General features: G+C 39.9%; 1 protein-coding gene across 2 annotated transcripts in view; it reads left to right on the forward strand.

Annotated features, from left to right (window-relative positions):
* The window catches only part of EDNRA (endothelin receptor type A), a 58823-nt gene extending 49272 nt beyond the window's left edge, over positions 1-9551 (forward strand). For both annotated transcript variants that reach the window (XM_045880334.3, XM_054508717.2), the window contains exons 5-8: positions 443-595; positions 4752-4885; positions 5310-5418; positions 7158-9551. In XM_045880334.3, the coding sequence (XP_045736290.1) occupies positions 443-595; positions 4752-4885; positions 5310-5418; positions 7158-7298 (537 nt within the window). In that variant the 3' untranslated portion in view covers positions 7299-9551. The remainder of the gene's footprint in view (positions 1-442; positions 596-4751; positions 4886-5309; positions 5419-7157) is intronic.
* The last annotated feature ends 5061 nt before the right edge of the window (positions 9552-14612 follow it).

Genomic DNA, 14612 nt, shown 5'->3' on the forward strand with positions numbered 1-14612 from the left:
CATTAAGTACACTTTAACCACAAGGGGCAAAAGGAAACCAGGCACTAGCAAAATTTTGAGGCTCATCAATAAGTAAAGATAAATACATATTCTTTATATCTCAAAATCATGCTTTATGAGCTTCGGAAGGGAATTCTTTTTCTTGACTAGGGCTCTCCCATTGTGTAATTAAAACCAACTTCAGTTCATAAAACGTATCTTTGTCAGGATAATTTATTTTGAAGTGCCATTCCTTCATGTGCTTTTATAAATCCAGGATGATTTTTGGAGTTCCAATTTAATTGAGTTCTGAGCTTCAGCCCCAAGCCCTTTGCCACAACCAGAGGGCGTGCACATAAAAACATTCCTGCAGGCGTGAAGATTTTGAAGTTACCAGAGGCACTGCCCAATAAATTTAGATTATAATGCCCCTCCTTTTCTCTCCCTTTTCTTCACCTTACAGTTTTACCAAGATGTAAAGGACTGGTGGCTCTTTGGGTTCTATTTCTGCATGCCCTTGGTGTGCACTGCGATCTTCTACACCCTTATGACCTGTGAGATGTTAAACAGAAGGAACGGCAGCTTGAGAATTGCCCTCAGTGAGCACCTTAAACAGGTAAACCTCATAAGCTCGTGAAAATTTGGCCAAGACTGCTTTGTCCCAGACAACAGAAAGCCTACATACTGTATTTAGCCGATGTAGCCTGGTTTCCTAAAAATATAGTGTCTTATAACTGTTTTCTTTATAGTTACAATATTAGGAATTTTTTTTTTTTTTAGTTTTATTTATTTATTTGACAAAGAGAGACACAGCGAGTGAGGGAACAGAAGCAGGGGGAGTGGGAGAGGGAGAAGCAGGCTTCCCGCGGAGCAGGGAGCCCAATGCGGGGCTCAATCCCGGGACCCTGAGATCATGACCTGAGCCGAAGGCAGACGCTTAACGACTGAGCCACCCAGGCGCCCCAGGAATTTCTTTTGTGAATGTGGAGAGCCTGCCGATAAAACAGGTGGCCCTGGGGGCAGGGCCAAATAGAGAGGAATTATTGTTTAGTTTGCCAAGAGTATATTCAACATGTGTGTTTGTGTGTCTGTGAATTGAACTGGGCTTCGCACTGTGCCAGGACACAAAGAAGCAAGCTTTGCAGTATTGGTGCAGAAATAAAATACAAACAGTTGGAAAACAGAATCACAAGGTATGTATGGTAGAAGTAGACTGTGTTGTGGGAAGCCAAGGAGGATGTAAGACCAAGTCACAGAGACACTTGTCATGAATGAGGGAGATTGAACTGTTCATAAAGGATTAATGGGTTTGATGGGGAGGGAGAAGACAGAAGGCATTTTAGGTGCGAGGACAAGAGCCCAGTAAGAACATGGTGTGGGCAACATGCATTTGGGGTGTGGGGAAAAGAGATGAACCTCATTAGAGAAATATCTAAGGTAAGACTCATGATAGGATATGGGATTGGGTACAGAAAAAGAGGTCAAATTTTTGAGAGCCCCAAAATTGTACATATCAACAGGAGAATGCTGTTGGACCTCCAACCCCCACCCCCAGGCAGCAAATAGAACAGGTACAGCCATGGCTTTAGAGGGCAAACCTTTACACTTATATTTGCTGGCTCTGTGATGTTGGGCAAATTGCTTACTCTCTCGGGACCTCTAGTTCTTCATAAAATATGTATAATAAGACCTGCATCTTTCTGTACAAATATTAATTCAATTTTAAGTCTCAAAAAATTAAATAAAATGTATATAATAATACATCAAGGGGATTACCTAATGCATATACAGTGTCTAACAGAGCTCAACTCTGGGTAAGTACCCAGAAAATGTTTGATATATATTAATTCAAAGAGTAAAAGCAGGACTACAGGTAAGTTCTCAGTCTCAGCAGAGATGTAAGAATACCCAACCACACAAAAAGCTAATGAGTTGTTGATGGAGCCAGTAAATCTGCCCTCTACAATTGCCATACACAAACACCATTCTTCATCAGCAACTCCTTTCCACTACTGTACTGATTTTTCTGAGCTTCAGCTTCTTATCTATAAATTGGGCATAATAGTATATGAATTGATATCACTACAGAAAGGAATTAAGTGCATACATGTACTTTGTAAAATCTAACATGCATACAAATGGTAGCTATTATCTTTTAGTAAAATTTAACAGAAAAAGTATATTGAGTATGACTTTGTTCAGACATGAATGTTTCAAGGGCTCCAGATGGGAAATATATCAAGCAATTCTTGCCTCTCACTCCTGCAGTGGAGGTAATTAATTAGAATAGATTTGTAAAAAGCAAAAAACAAAAACACAGTGTTTTTCAATGTTGAGTTTTTCATTAGTACCATGATTGAGCCTGTTTAAGCTATGAATGGTACCTGCTCTGAAAATAATTGAATAGGGATTGGTCACGAGGATAATAGGATGCTGCTTCACATTTCCATAGCATTCTTTAAGTTTCCAAAGAGCATGTTATTTGCTTATTTGATTCCTCCAAGCACCCTGTGATATAGGCAGGACAGATGTCCTTATACACTTGTTTTATGAGATTGGCTCATCCAAATGGAGATTAAAACTGAAGTCTTGGTCCTATGAGGCATTGCCTAGTGTCACACCCAAAGCTATAGCGGGTTCTAACAGCAGGAGAGCAGGTCCGGCTGGAAGGCCTTCCACTGGGACTGTGGGGAGCTAAGCTCACAGTGAAAAGCCCTGCCGCCCTTTGACCATTATCCAGTATATGGCTCTCGGTCATGCTTCCTGCGTGGTTTTCTCAAATTTCTCTTCATTATTCTGACAGCAACTTTTATCAGTTAGGGATTGTGTTTGGATGCTGGTAGCAGAAAACCCAAAATAACATTGAGTAAAACAAGTGAAGGTTTCTTCTTTCTCCCACAGCAAAAAAATCAGATGTCACTGGTTCAGTGCTCAAGGGACTCAGAAGCCAGGGCTCAGCTCTTTTGCTGACTTTTCCTTTAGAAGACAGGAGATACAACTCTACCCTTATATCAGATTTCCAGGCAGCAAAAAGGGAAAGAATATAGGTCACCTTCGTGTGTGTGCATCAGAGGACTAGCCTCCACTTTTTAGTAGCTTTTCCAGAAACCTCACACAACGATTTCTACTTGATCTCCGTGGTCAGACTGTGTCGGGTGGCCTTGCAGATGATTAGCCCGAGCTCTCTGGCTGCAGCAACAAAATCAAGGATCTGACTGATAGTAAGGAAAACCGGAGAATAGATACTGGTTAAGCAAATACCAGACTGCCATGGCAACATATTAATATTAGGTTTTGAAGGATCGTCCTCTTTGAGGATGTGCTCAAGGGAGATAGCCTCTCCCCCAGTACCCTCCTTTTCTCTTTTTCCGGTCACACTGTCTTTCCATGTACACAAAAGGACCCTTTAAAATGAGCCCCTATTCCTACAGATTGGAACTCTTCATTTTCTCAGTTCTTGCTCAGCTTTTATGTTCTCTGAAGCCATAGCCCAGCCTCCCACCCAATAACTCTGAAAGATTAAAGAACTCCAGTCCTTTGGGCTAGAGCAGCAATTGGTGACAACGGCCTTGAAATCTTTCTAAATGGCTCTATTAATCATGTGGGTTTATTGTAGGTTTCCCATACTTAATGCTATATGCTTTGGGTTGAACCAGCATTACCCTGCCAAATTCTGTTTTCAATCAATTTTATTTTGACATTAACTGATCCCAGTTACAGACAAGTTGCATTTTATGTTCCTATTAAGGCTTTCAAATGCATGCATTGTAATACTCAAGCATGATGCACACAAATGTCTGGTTGCAGATAATTCCTAACCTATGATTTTTCTGAACCCTACTGCTACCAGCATCCAAATAATCCCTTGAACTCTAAATTATGTAAACCTTCAAACCGAAGTCGGCCCGGGGTCAACATGTCCCAGTCGTTCTAATCGTCATTGCTGATAATCCTTTACCCTCATCCCTCTGTTTGCAAACAAGAGGTCTTTGGAAGCTACATGTCGTTAATAAAAGAATTTTAAAAGCAAAAGAACTCCCAATGCTAGCTTTCTTCAACATCAAGAAATGGAGAAAACACGTTGCTATTGGCTTTTTCTCTTCTATTCCCTACTTCTGTTTTCTAAATATCTTCATAGATTTGTTTGTTTTTTATCATGCTAGGTTCTGTCACCTTGACTGCCATGCTGTCATTAACGCTAGTTAGGCTTTTAGTTAACCCTTCCCCCCATAGAGTCACCTACATGCGCGCGCGCACACGCACTCAGCTCCAGCCAGTTCCCATTTCCCTGACCTGGAACTTCTGTCCTGACCCTAATAGCCAGCTTGAGGCCACCATCCTCCCTGGCAGCTGCCCAAAAGAATCATTAGCAACTCGGGGCGCCTGGGTGGCTCAGTCGGTTAAGCGACTGCCTTCGGCTCAGGTCATGATCCTGGAGTCCCGGGATCGAGTCCCGCATCGGGCTCCCTGCTCGGCAGGGAGTCTGCTTCTCCCTCTGACCCTCCTCCCTCTCATGCTCTCTCTATCTCATTCTCTCTGTCTCAAATAAATAAATAAAATCTTTAAAAAAAAAAAAAAGAATCATTAGCAACTCCTTGATTAGAAAGTTGGACTTCAAATCTTGACGAGATGGAGGCACTGGGAGGAGCGCTGTTCTGGCCGTTTTTAAAGTAATTCTTTCTCTGCTATCTACTGCTTCCTTTGTGTGGTTCTTTCCTCTAGCAGAAAAACACTAAACTTATTGTACCTTTTTTCCCCTCGCTTTCCTTTAGCGTCGAGAAGTGGCAAAAACAGTTTTCTGCTTGGTTGTCATTTTTGCTCTTTGCTGGTTCCCTCTTCACTTGAGCCGTATTTTGAAGAAAACCGTGTACGATGAGATGGACAAGAACCGATGTGAATTACTTAGGTACGGCCCGTGTACTCGTTAGGAAATCGGAGTTTCTCCGGTTGTCGCGCTTATAATACTTTTACAAAACCATCTAGTCTACAATCTCATTAGCCCTGAAAATTAAAACTGCAGAGTTGATTATTTTTCTTTCTCTGACATAGCCCGTGACTGATCCCAGAGTTTGTGCGAGCCATATCTGTAATTTTGCGGCACCCCTCCTGGGGCTGTGCGTCATGGTTTGAGCTAACCAAGTGGCAGGTATATCCGTAAATGTTCTGCAGAACTGAAACTGCCACTGAAACAAGGACTTTAAAAAAATTCTGACTGCCACCTATAAGGAATGGCTCCTGGGCAAGAAAAATGCTTATTCTAGGGATAAATGCTAGTTAGCAGATTGAAAAACATTACCATCTAATTATTCTACTATTTTCTTCTGTTCTAGTTTCTTGCTGCTCATGGATTACATCGGCATTAACTTGGCAACCATGAATTCCTGTATAAACCCCATAGCTCTATACTTTGTGAGCAAGAAATTTAAGAATTGTTTCCAGGTAAGACTGTTTTACACATATCTTTTTAAGGACAACCAAAGGACTACATGAAGTAGCCAACAATCATGGCTAATTTCCAGTAGAGAAGTGAAAATCCTATTTTGTTACCCAGACAGAGGGTCAGATTGTCAGCATAAAGCAATATTGTCAGAAAAATTGTCCAAAAAGCAATACCAATTCAGACAACAAAATATTCAGGGGTTCAAATAAAAAGAACTAACTTAATAACATGCTAATTTTGTATGCTGCTTTATAAAGAAATGCTCAACTGTAAGCTCTAGGCTCCAGAAAATACACACAACCTAGTCATGCCTCACATTATCTTAGATGTTAACCACAGCCTCAACAAAACATGAAATCTGCTGTTAAAAAAGATCTTGCTAAATAATAGGATATTTAATAATAGCCTCTTCAAGAAAAGAAAATGCTTATTGCCCTAGCAATCTGAACCAATGTAATTTCATTTGAAATCAGTTTCCTTCTGTTCTTCAAACTTCCTTGCAGCTAAGCCAATCCATGTCTTCCAGAAACTCCATGTACTTCTTCCTGAGGTATCATCTCTCCAGTTCCTGGGATGATTAGCATGGCATTAATCCTAACTGGATTTTGTTATCTTTGGCCAGGATGTTTCACCTCAGTTTATGGCACATATTAGGAAGAGTAGTATAGAGGTCAAGGGTGCAGGATCTGGAAGCAAGCAATCTTGATTTACATCACAGCTCTGTACTTGCTAACTGTCTAATCCGGGTCCAGGTGGTACCCCTCCTGCCTCCTCAGTTCGATCATCTGTAAAATCAGATGATCACTGTATCTATCTCATAGGTAGGATAGTGGGTTAATATATGTTAAGCACTTGGGACAATAGTAAGCTCTCAATAGGAGTTTTTTATTATTAGGGATAGAGAAGAGAGGAAAAATCCTATGACTCCCCTCATGGAATGGAACATCTAGAAGGAGATAAACATACCAAAGAATCTTACAAACAGGTGAATCTCGGTATAGAAGTTCTAGCCGCTACCTTTTTGAAGTCTACTTGATAATGTTTACAAGTCATGAAGTGTTCTAAGAAAGATTCTGCCCAAGGAAGGATTGACTAAAACGCTGGTCATAATTAATCCATCATATAATCTGGAATTAACATCCTTTTAATAAATTTACATACTAATTAGAGGGGAAGGGAAAATCAAGGTACAAACTCAGAAATTAAACCTACCTTTTGACTGATCTTCATATAGAGGCAGCATATGCAGGAGAAAGAGCTTAATCTAGAGAGTCCTGGGTTCTAATTCCAGTTCTGCCTATTTCCCCTCTAAGCCTCCCTGTCCTCATTAATAAACTGGGGGAAATAGCACGTACCACCTAAGGCTGTGAGGAGCATCACATGAGGTGCCCAAAGCAGAGAGCCACACAGGTGATGCACTCTGTAGAAATGCCAGGCCCCTCCGGACCCTTCTCCACCCATGCCCACCCCAAGTCATAGGACACGCTCCCTTGGGCCAACACTGCCTTCCCTTCCACTTTGATTTGGTGAATCACTAAAACAAGAAACAAGGGATCTATTTTCTCTTCACTAGAATGGACTGTTGAACTTCTACCTAGAGATTACAGGCTCCATACTCTAGATTACTGTTCAGGCTCACATTCTGTCCTCACATTTTTTGGTTGGAGCCCAAGGCTTCTGTGTTCTGCTGGAAGTGGGTTGGTAGGCTCATTTATTAAGAATCTCTTCCTTCCCCCAGTCTTGCCTCTGCTGTTGCTGTTACCAGTCCAAAAGTCTGATGACCTCAGTCCCCATGAATGGAACAAGCATACAATGGAAGAACCATGAACAAAACAACCACAACACAGAGAGGAGCAGCCATAAGGACAGTATTAACTAAACATCGTAAGAGATATTAATCAATAATCCTTCAAATTCTATTGGAGAAAAAAAAAATCACACAGCAACTGTGTTTCCAGAAATCTTTTCTCCAATCCTTCTCCTGTGACTCAGCCCCAAACCCAGAAAAATGCTTTCCAAAACATCGGAGGGTAGACTGGTTATGGTAACAAATTCAATGAATCTTAATTCTTTAATTTATCTAATTTACATATTCTGCATGTTATATTCCGCACCAAAAAATGGTGGGAGTTGGCAGGGGGAAAGGAGACTGTTCGACTAAATCAGAGGGATATTTACTACTTTTGCATGAAAATAGAGTCTTTGAGTACATAACAGCTTCCCTGGCAGTTCTGTGGAATGTCCAGTGAGAACTGGTTACCATGAAAATTTAGCGATTATGACAAGATTTTCTATTTTTTTGAATTGGCCAGACACAGTAAGGTGAGCAATCAGGTTAATGTTTTTCATGTCACTTTTTTATTTTTAAAACATCAATTCTTAAGGGGCAGCAGATATAGGCACTTAAAGCCCAGACTGATATCCACATGTGGCAGTGTAATAGCTGCTATTCAGAGAATTTTTAAGAACCTATATTTTCTTTTGTAATGGTGTTTCATTACAGGAGATCTGGAGCATATTTTTATGTTAAATTTTAAAATAATGCTTGAATCAAATCGTTCTGTTTTTCACAAGCCCAGTCTTTTTTACTGTAGATAAATTTATGTAAAATCAGTATCATGTACCAAAATTTAAATGTGTGTATCATTCAACCATACCTAAGACTTTCAGTGGAATGTATTGATGTCTAAAGCACAACTAGTAGAAAGAGACTGAATGTTTTTAGAAGACTTGGAAATTTTCATTGAGGGGTTGTTTTTTTTGGTAATAGTAACATGTATGTGTGTATTTGGTAATAGCAACCTGTATGTGTACATGTATACATACATGTACACATACATATATGTTTTACATATCACCTCATAGTCTCTTGATTTCTCTAAAAATGTTAACTGTCGATAAGACTTTTTTGGTCATTCCCTTTTCCATATAAGAAACCATTTCAAAGTGGCCAGCTGAGTTTATCATGTCAGTGAAATATAATTACCCCCATACGCCACCATGAACTTACAGTTCTTCACTTCTCTGGGTTTCCAGTACGAATCTAATCACCTCCCCCACCCCTACTTCTCACATGGTCACCATTTCAAAGGGCCCACAGTGACTTTTGCTGGGCATGTTCCAAGATGTTTACAGACTGTGAGTACAGCAGAAAATCTTTTACTGTGTGTATATAAATATATATAAACAACTGTACATTTCTTTTAGCCAATTTTTCTGTGATTGTCTTTATGGAATGTACTTGTGTGTGTGATATATGCATGTGTGTGATGGTATGTATGAATTTAATGTAATCTAATAATACTGCCCTGCAGTCGTACCACAGGACACACTCTGAGTGGAATCTAAGCGGTTGCTCATCATGACCACTGGCCTTAGTCAGTTTTAATCTATCTGTGTTCATAATTCTTGTGAACATGTCACCATTACAAATGGAATATGGGAGGCAGCACGAATGGGGATGAATCATGGGTTAACAATAGTGTTTGTTTAGCTGGTTGGTGGGTTGGTTTGATAAAACAGCATTTGAGATTGTACTTTTTACTGTGCTACAGCAAAAGTCATTAAATATTGAAGTATTATATTGTCCTGGTTCCTCAACTCAGTATGCTGATGAAACTGACAAGAGGTCTGATGTTTCCCATCAGACTTCACCAGATTGCTGATGATAAATTAACTAAGCTGACTTGTTGGGCTATATTTTAGCATAGTCATGTATAAAATGATATCAGGTTCCAGTTGATCCAATCACAGGGCTCCTTTACGTGTTAGCAGTCAAATTCCATAACTTACTGGTACATCACATGCAGTGATATATACCTATAATATAAGCCATAGTTCACAGCATTTTGTGTAGACGATTGTCTTCTTTTTTAAGATGTTTTCTCTCTTGCATATGAAAAAATACATTTCATAAGTTCAGAAGGTCGTAGATTTCTGAATAACACACAGGCTTCAATGAGCATTTTGTTTATGGACCAGTAAGTAGCCATGGTTTACTAGAAGGAATATTTCCAATTTCTACCTTTATCACACCTTTCCAAGTAAATCTGTAGAAATGAGCCAGAAGCCAAGGCCCCTGCATTGGCAGTGGCCCGTAAGTATAAAATAAAAGTTTACAGAAGCCTTGCAAGTGTCTCTTCATTTCTGTATAGTTCTACACAGAAAATGTTGATTACATGATATCTATTGCTAACATCTCCCTAGTAATAGCCCAGCAAGCAATTTTACTTTCAAACAGGTATTTCCTAACTATATCCTATTTGCAACCCACTTTGTCATACAGAACACTTAACTCTTTCATCCATTCCTTCATTCACCTTTCCAGTGTATTTCACTAAGGATCTACTTTGCCCCAGTCATTCTTCTAGGTACTGGGGACATAGTGGTGAACAAAACAGGCAGAGTTCCTGCTCTCATGGAGCTGGCATTCTAGAGGAGGGAGTTGGACAATAAACAATGCATCAGGTGAATACCTGGATGAGGAAACTCACATATATCCAAGTGCTTATTTGACATCTCCAATTGAATGGCTAACAGACATACTATATGTAAAACTAAGCTACTCATAGCTCTCTAATCTGTGCTGCCCTAATATTCCTCTGCTCGTGTATTAGTCAGGGTTCTCCAGAGAAACAGAAGCAATAGGACATATAGATAGATAGATGATAGCTAGCTAGCTAGATGGATAGATAGAAAGAAGAGGAAATTCATTATGGGAATTGGCTCACATGATTATGGAGGCTGAAATATGCCATGATCTGCCATCTACAAGCTGGAGAACCAGGAAAGCCAGTGATATAATTCAGTCCAAGTCCAAAGGCCTGAAGAAAACAGAGGAGCTGATGGTATAACTCCCAGTCTGAGGCCTAGGCCTGGGAACCATGGAGCAGCCTGCTGGTAGAAGTCCCAGAGTCCAAAGGCCCAGGAACCAGGAGCACCGAAGTCCAAGGGCAGAAGAAGATGGATGTTCCATGTCAAGAAAAGACAGAATTCACCCTTCCTCTGCCCTTTTGTTCTTTTCAGGCCCTCTACAGATGGATGATGCCTGCCCACACTGGTGAGACCAGATTTGCTTTACTCAGCCTCCTAATTCAAATGTTAATCTCTTCTGGAAATACCCTTCACAGGCATACCCAGAAGTAATTATCTTACTAGCTTTCTGGGTGTCTCTTGGCCCAGTTAAGTTGACATATAACGTTAACTGTCACAGCTTTGATAAAGATAGCTCCATCCTTTGAGCTGTCAGGATAAAAACCTTGAAGTCGTTGCCCATTCCTTCTCTGATATCTTACACTCAATGCTTCAATACATGCTGACAGCCCTATCTTCAAAATATATTCTTGGGGCACCTTGGTGGCTCTGTCAGTTAAGCAGCTACCTTCAGCTCAGGTCATGATCTCAGGAGCCTGCTCAGCGAGGAGACTGCTTCTCTCTCTCCCTCTGCCTCTCCCCCACCCCCCCAGGCCAACTTGTGCTCTCTCTCACTCTGTCTCTCAAATAAATATATAAAATCTTAATATATATATATATATATATATATATATATATATATATATATATAATATACATATACATTCATTCCTAATTTGACCGCTTCTCTCTCTCTGCCTCTACCTCCCTTTTCTAAGCCACCAATGCCTCTTGCCAGAAAAACTACAATAGGCTCCTATCATGCCTACTTGTTTCCAGCCTTGTAAACATTATACCCTAATTGGAGCCTGTCTCTCGACCCCCATAAACGGTCTAAAGGTATTCATATTTCTAAGCTAACTTGACCAGCATCCCCTGGGGAATTTTCCAGTAACAACTTTCCAATAGGAAAGAGCTCTTTCCCATTGTGGCACACCTAGTAGGTCATGCGCCTGGGAGCTGCTGGCCACCATGCCTTGGACATTATGAGGAAAGTCAACCTAGAGTGTTACAAAGATGGAAGAGGGCATAGAAGTTCCTGGTGCCAGTTTTCCCTGATGCATTCCCATGGCTTGAGTAAGCAAACCAATATATTCACCTTTGTGCTTACGCTAATTACATTTGGGTTTTTGTTGCTTATGATACATACATTCTAAGAACATCTCATCTAAATTATCTTGATTTGTTTTTTCTTATTGCTTAAATTCAGGGGCTTTATGTTTTTTAGAGTTTTAGAGCAGATTGGAAAGAACAGACAATTCCCACTTGCCCTCTTTCCCCCTTTCCCTCCAAAGAGTTTTCCAAGGGCGCCTGGGTGGCTCAGTCGGTTAAGCATCTGCCTTCAGCTCCAGGTCATTATCTCAGGGTCCTGGGATCGAGTCCCACATCACGTTGGGCTCCCTGCTTAGCAAGAGCCTGCTGCTCCCCTGGCTTGTGCTCGCTTGTGCGTGCTCTTTCTCTCTCAAATAAATAAATAAAATCTTAAAAAACAAAGAGTTCTCCCTATTATTTCATTTTGTGTTAGTGTGGTATACTTGATGAGCCAATATTGATACAATATTATTAAATAGTTTACATTGGGGTCCACTATATTGTACATTGCATGGATTTTAATAAATGTGTAGTGACAGTTATCCACCATGATAGGATCATTCAGAATAGTTTCACTGCCCTAAAAATCCCCTATGCTCTACCTTTTCTTCCCTCCTTCCTTCTCCCCCTTGTTTTATCTTTTCACCCAATACAAATGTAGTGAACAGCCTCCATTATTACGCTGCGCGAGTTGCCGGGAATAGGAAACCAGATGTATAAATAAATAAATGCACTAAAGTGCTTAGTGATGACTCAGTAGATGTCAGCATCAGGGCCAGTAAAGGCACAAAGACAAAGTAGTTAAAATTCTTTAAACTTCAGCTGGTGACATTAGTGAACAAACACATTAGTGAACAAAAGTGTGAGGGTTCTTGCTTCTATGATTCTTATTTTAATGCAAAAATATATCACTGCCAGGAGAATAGCATAATAAAAAGCAATAGACTATTGTCTGTACATTATGAGCTTTCTTAAGCCTGTAAATACATGTTATTCTCCATTCAAAAATAAACCTAATATCAGTGCATTTAAAATTATTAAGGTAATGAAACAAATTGGAGATTAAGTCCAGGAAAGAGCCAAGACAAATATGAATCTTTTGCTAGTCTATTATCTCTATCATTATTTTTAATAGTATTACTAGTCCATAATATAGTGTTAAACAATATATAGGTGTGGAATGAAGAAAACACATTACCATTATTCCCAAACTTCTCCAGGCCTGAATTCTGAGACTACTACGATTCCTTCATTTGTAACATAATCTAGTACAGCACTCTATTGATTGATTTTTCTCCATACCTCAAACAAGCAAAGTTAAATCAGGATACAAGTCCACCATATGCAGTTGTCTCTGAAATTCCAGTGGGGTCTTCATATTGAAAACCGCCCATGTTTTTATTTGTTTTTTTAATAAATCTTACATTTGGAGAAGCTTCTGTCACACTTTCCTCTAAGTACTTTTTCCTTATTGCTTGAATTCAGAGGCTTTATGTTTTTTAAAGACTGGTTTGTCTATATGTTTGTGTCTTTATGTCTATATGTTTGTTTCTTTATGTTTTTTAGAGACTGGCTTTTTACAGACACTTGGTTTGTCTATATTTGGTCAGCACTGACACTCTGACTTTTTTGTTTCTAAAACTGAAAGGAGAAGACACAGTTCTTAGAATCAGGGAATAATCAAGAACCAAAAATAACATTATAACAGCAAAGCTAGGCTTTCCCTTCAAGCAAACTAGCATGGATCACTTTTGATTTGATGAAGCCAGAAGTCCTAATATCTCATGGTTTCCCAAGCTTTTAGCATCAGTATTATTCAGTAGATTTCCTTGTTTCTTCCTGGGAGGTAATAAATTAGGAATGGCATTGCCAAACCTAACTATAATAAGAAGAGTCATGGAATCTCCTGAGGGAATATAGAGTATTCCACAAATTCTTCCTTTCTGGCCTTAAACCACAGTCCTCTTTCCTAATTTATCTATGTGGACTGACCGTCTTTTATTTGAACTGGATTCTATGATGATAGGTACAACTGTCTATTTGGTGTTATCCCAGATGGGAGACAGTAATGCGTGCTGCCCAGACTGCAAAGTATCATATGACCAGCCAAATCACAGGCCCCGGCACCTACAGGACACAGCCGTGACTCACTACACTTATGCAAGTTTTTACAGAATAAACCCATTTCTCTTAGCTCTTTTTTTCTCTCAAAGTGTGACCATTGAGAGTAACTGCAGTTAAATGCTTGGGTTTTTTAAATATCTTGAAATGAGAAAATCTGCTAAATGTGATCAGGTGAAGGGAACACATGGGCCCTTTTAGGCTTTTCAGGCGTACATTTGTGCCTAATGCAAAACTGATCTCTTTGATCCAGTCTTTTCTCTATTTTATGAAGCCTAATGGGGTTAGGCCTGGATCACTGCTCTTCATTTGCAATCAAGACCTTGTTGAGAGGGAGGGATCTCTGCTGATCAGTTTAGGCCAAACAGGGCCAACTGGGGGTGGGATGGGGGAAGGGTGACTTCCTGAAGAAAACCCCACATGGCTTTAGGAAGGGGAAGGGAGAACAGCTGCACCATTTCCTTTCTTCATCTTTGAGGATATCGTCCATATATCCTGCTGCTCCTGATTTCTGCTGCTTTTTCACATTTTTAGCTTAGCTAATTCTTCAATTTTTAATACTTTCTTTCAAAAGAATTTTTGCTCTTCAAATTATAAAAATCGTATACAAAATAATCTGTAATGTATTTAAAGCCCTTCCAGAACAAAACAATAATTAATGAATGATCCATGTAGTCAAGCAGGGGGAATCTTTATACATGAGACTTTAAATAGAATGTATGATATATTTAAATATATTATATTTACATATATATCTTACATTTATTTTATCTAGTCCTCTGCTACCACAAACAAGGCTGCACTGTACATCTTCATACAAGTCTTCATGGAGACTGGTGTGATTTCCCCGGGACAATTATAGAGGAGTAGGATTGCTGCTGGGTCACAGGGATTTTGCACAGTTACTGCCCTTATGTGCTGCCAGACTGTCCCCACCAGGTCTGGGTGGAGCCATTATTATTTCAGGGCTCTGGGTGCCTTGCAGCTACACCACTGTATGCTGGCGCTGTCACATTGGGAGTGCATATACCTTTAGGCATACGTACAGATGCTGTTGGAGACCTGTCCA

The sequence above is a fragment of the Mirounga angustirostris genome, unplaced genomic scaffold, assembly GCF_029215605.1.
Source record: "Mirounga angustirostris isolate CCGP_5_RB_7025 unplaced genomic scaffold, mMirAng1.0.hap1 SCAF_2, whole genome shotgun sequence".
NCBI classification, from domain to species: Eukaryota; Metazoa; Chordata; class Mammalia; order Carnivora; family Phocidae; genus Mirounga; species Mirounga angustirostris.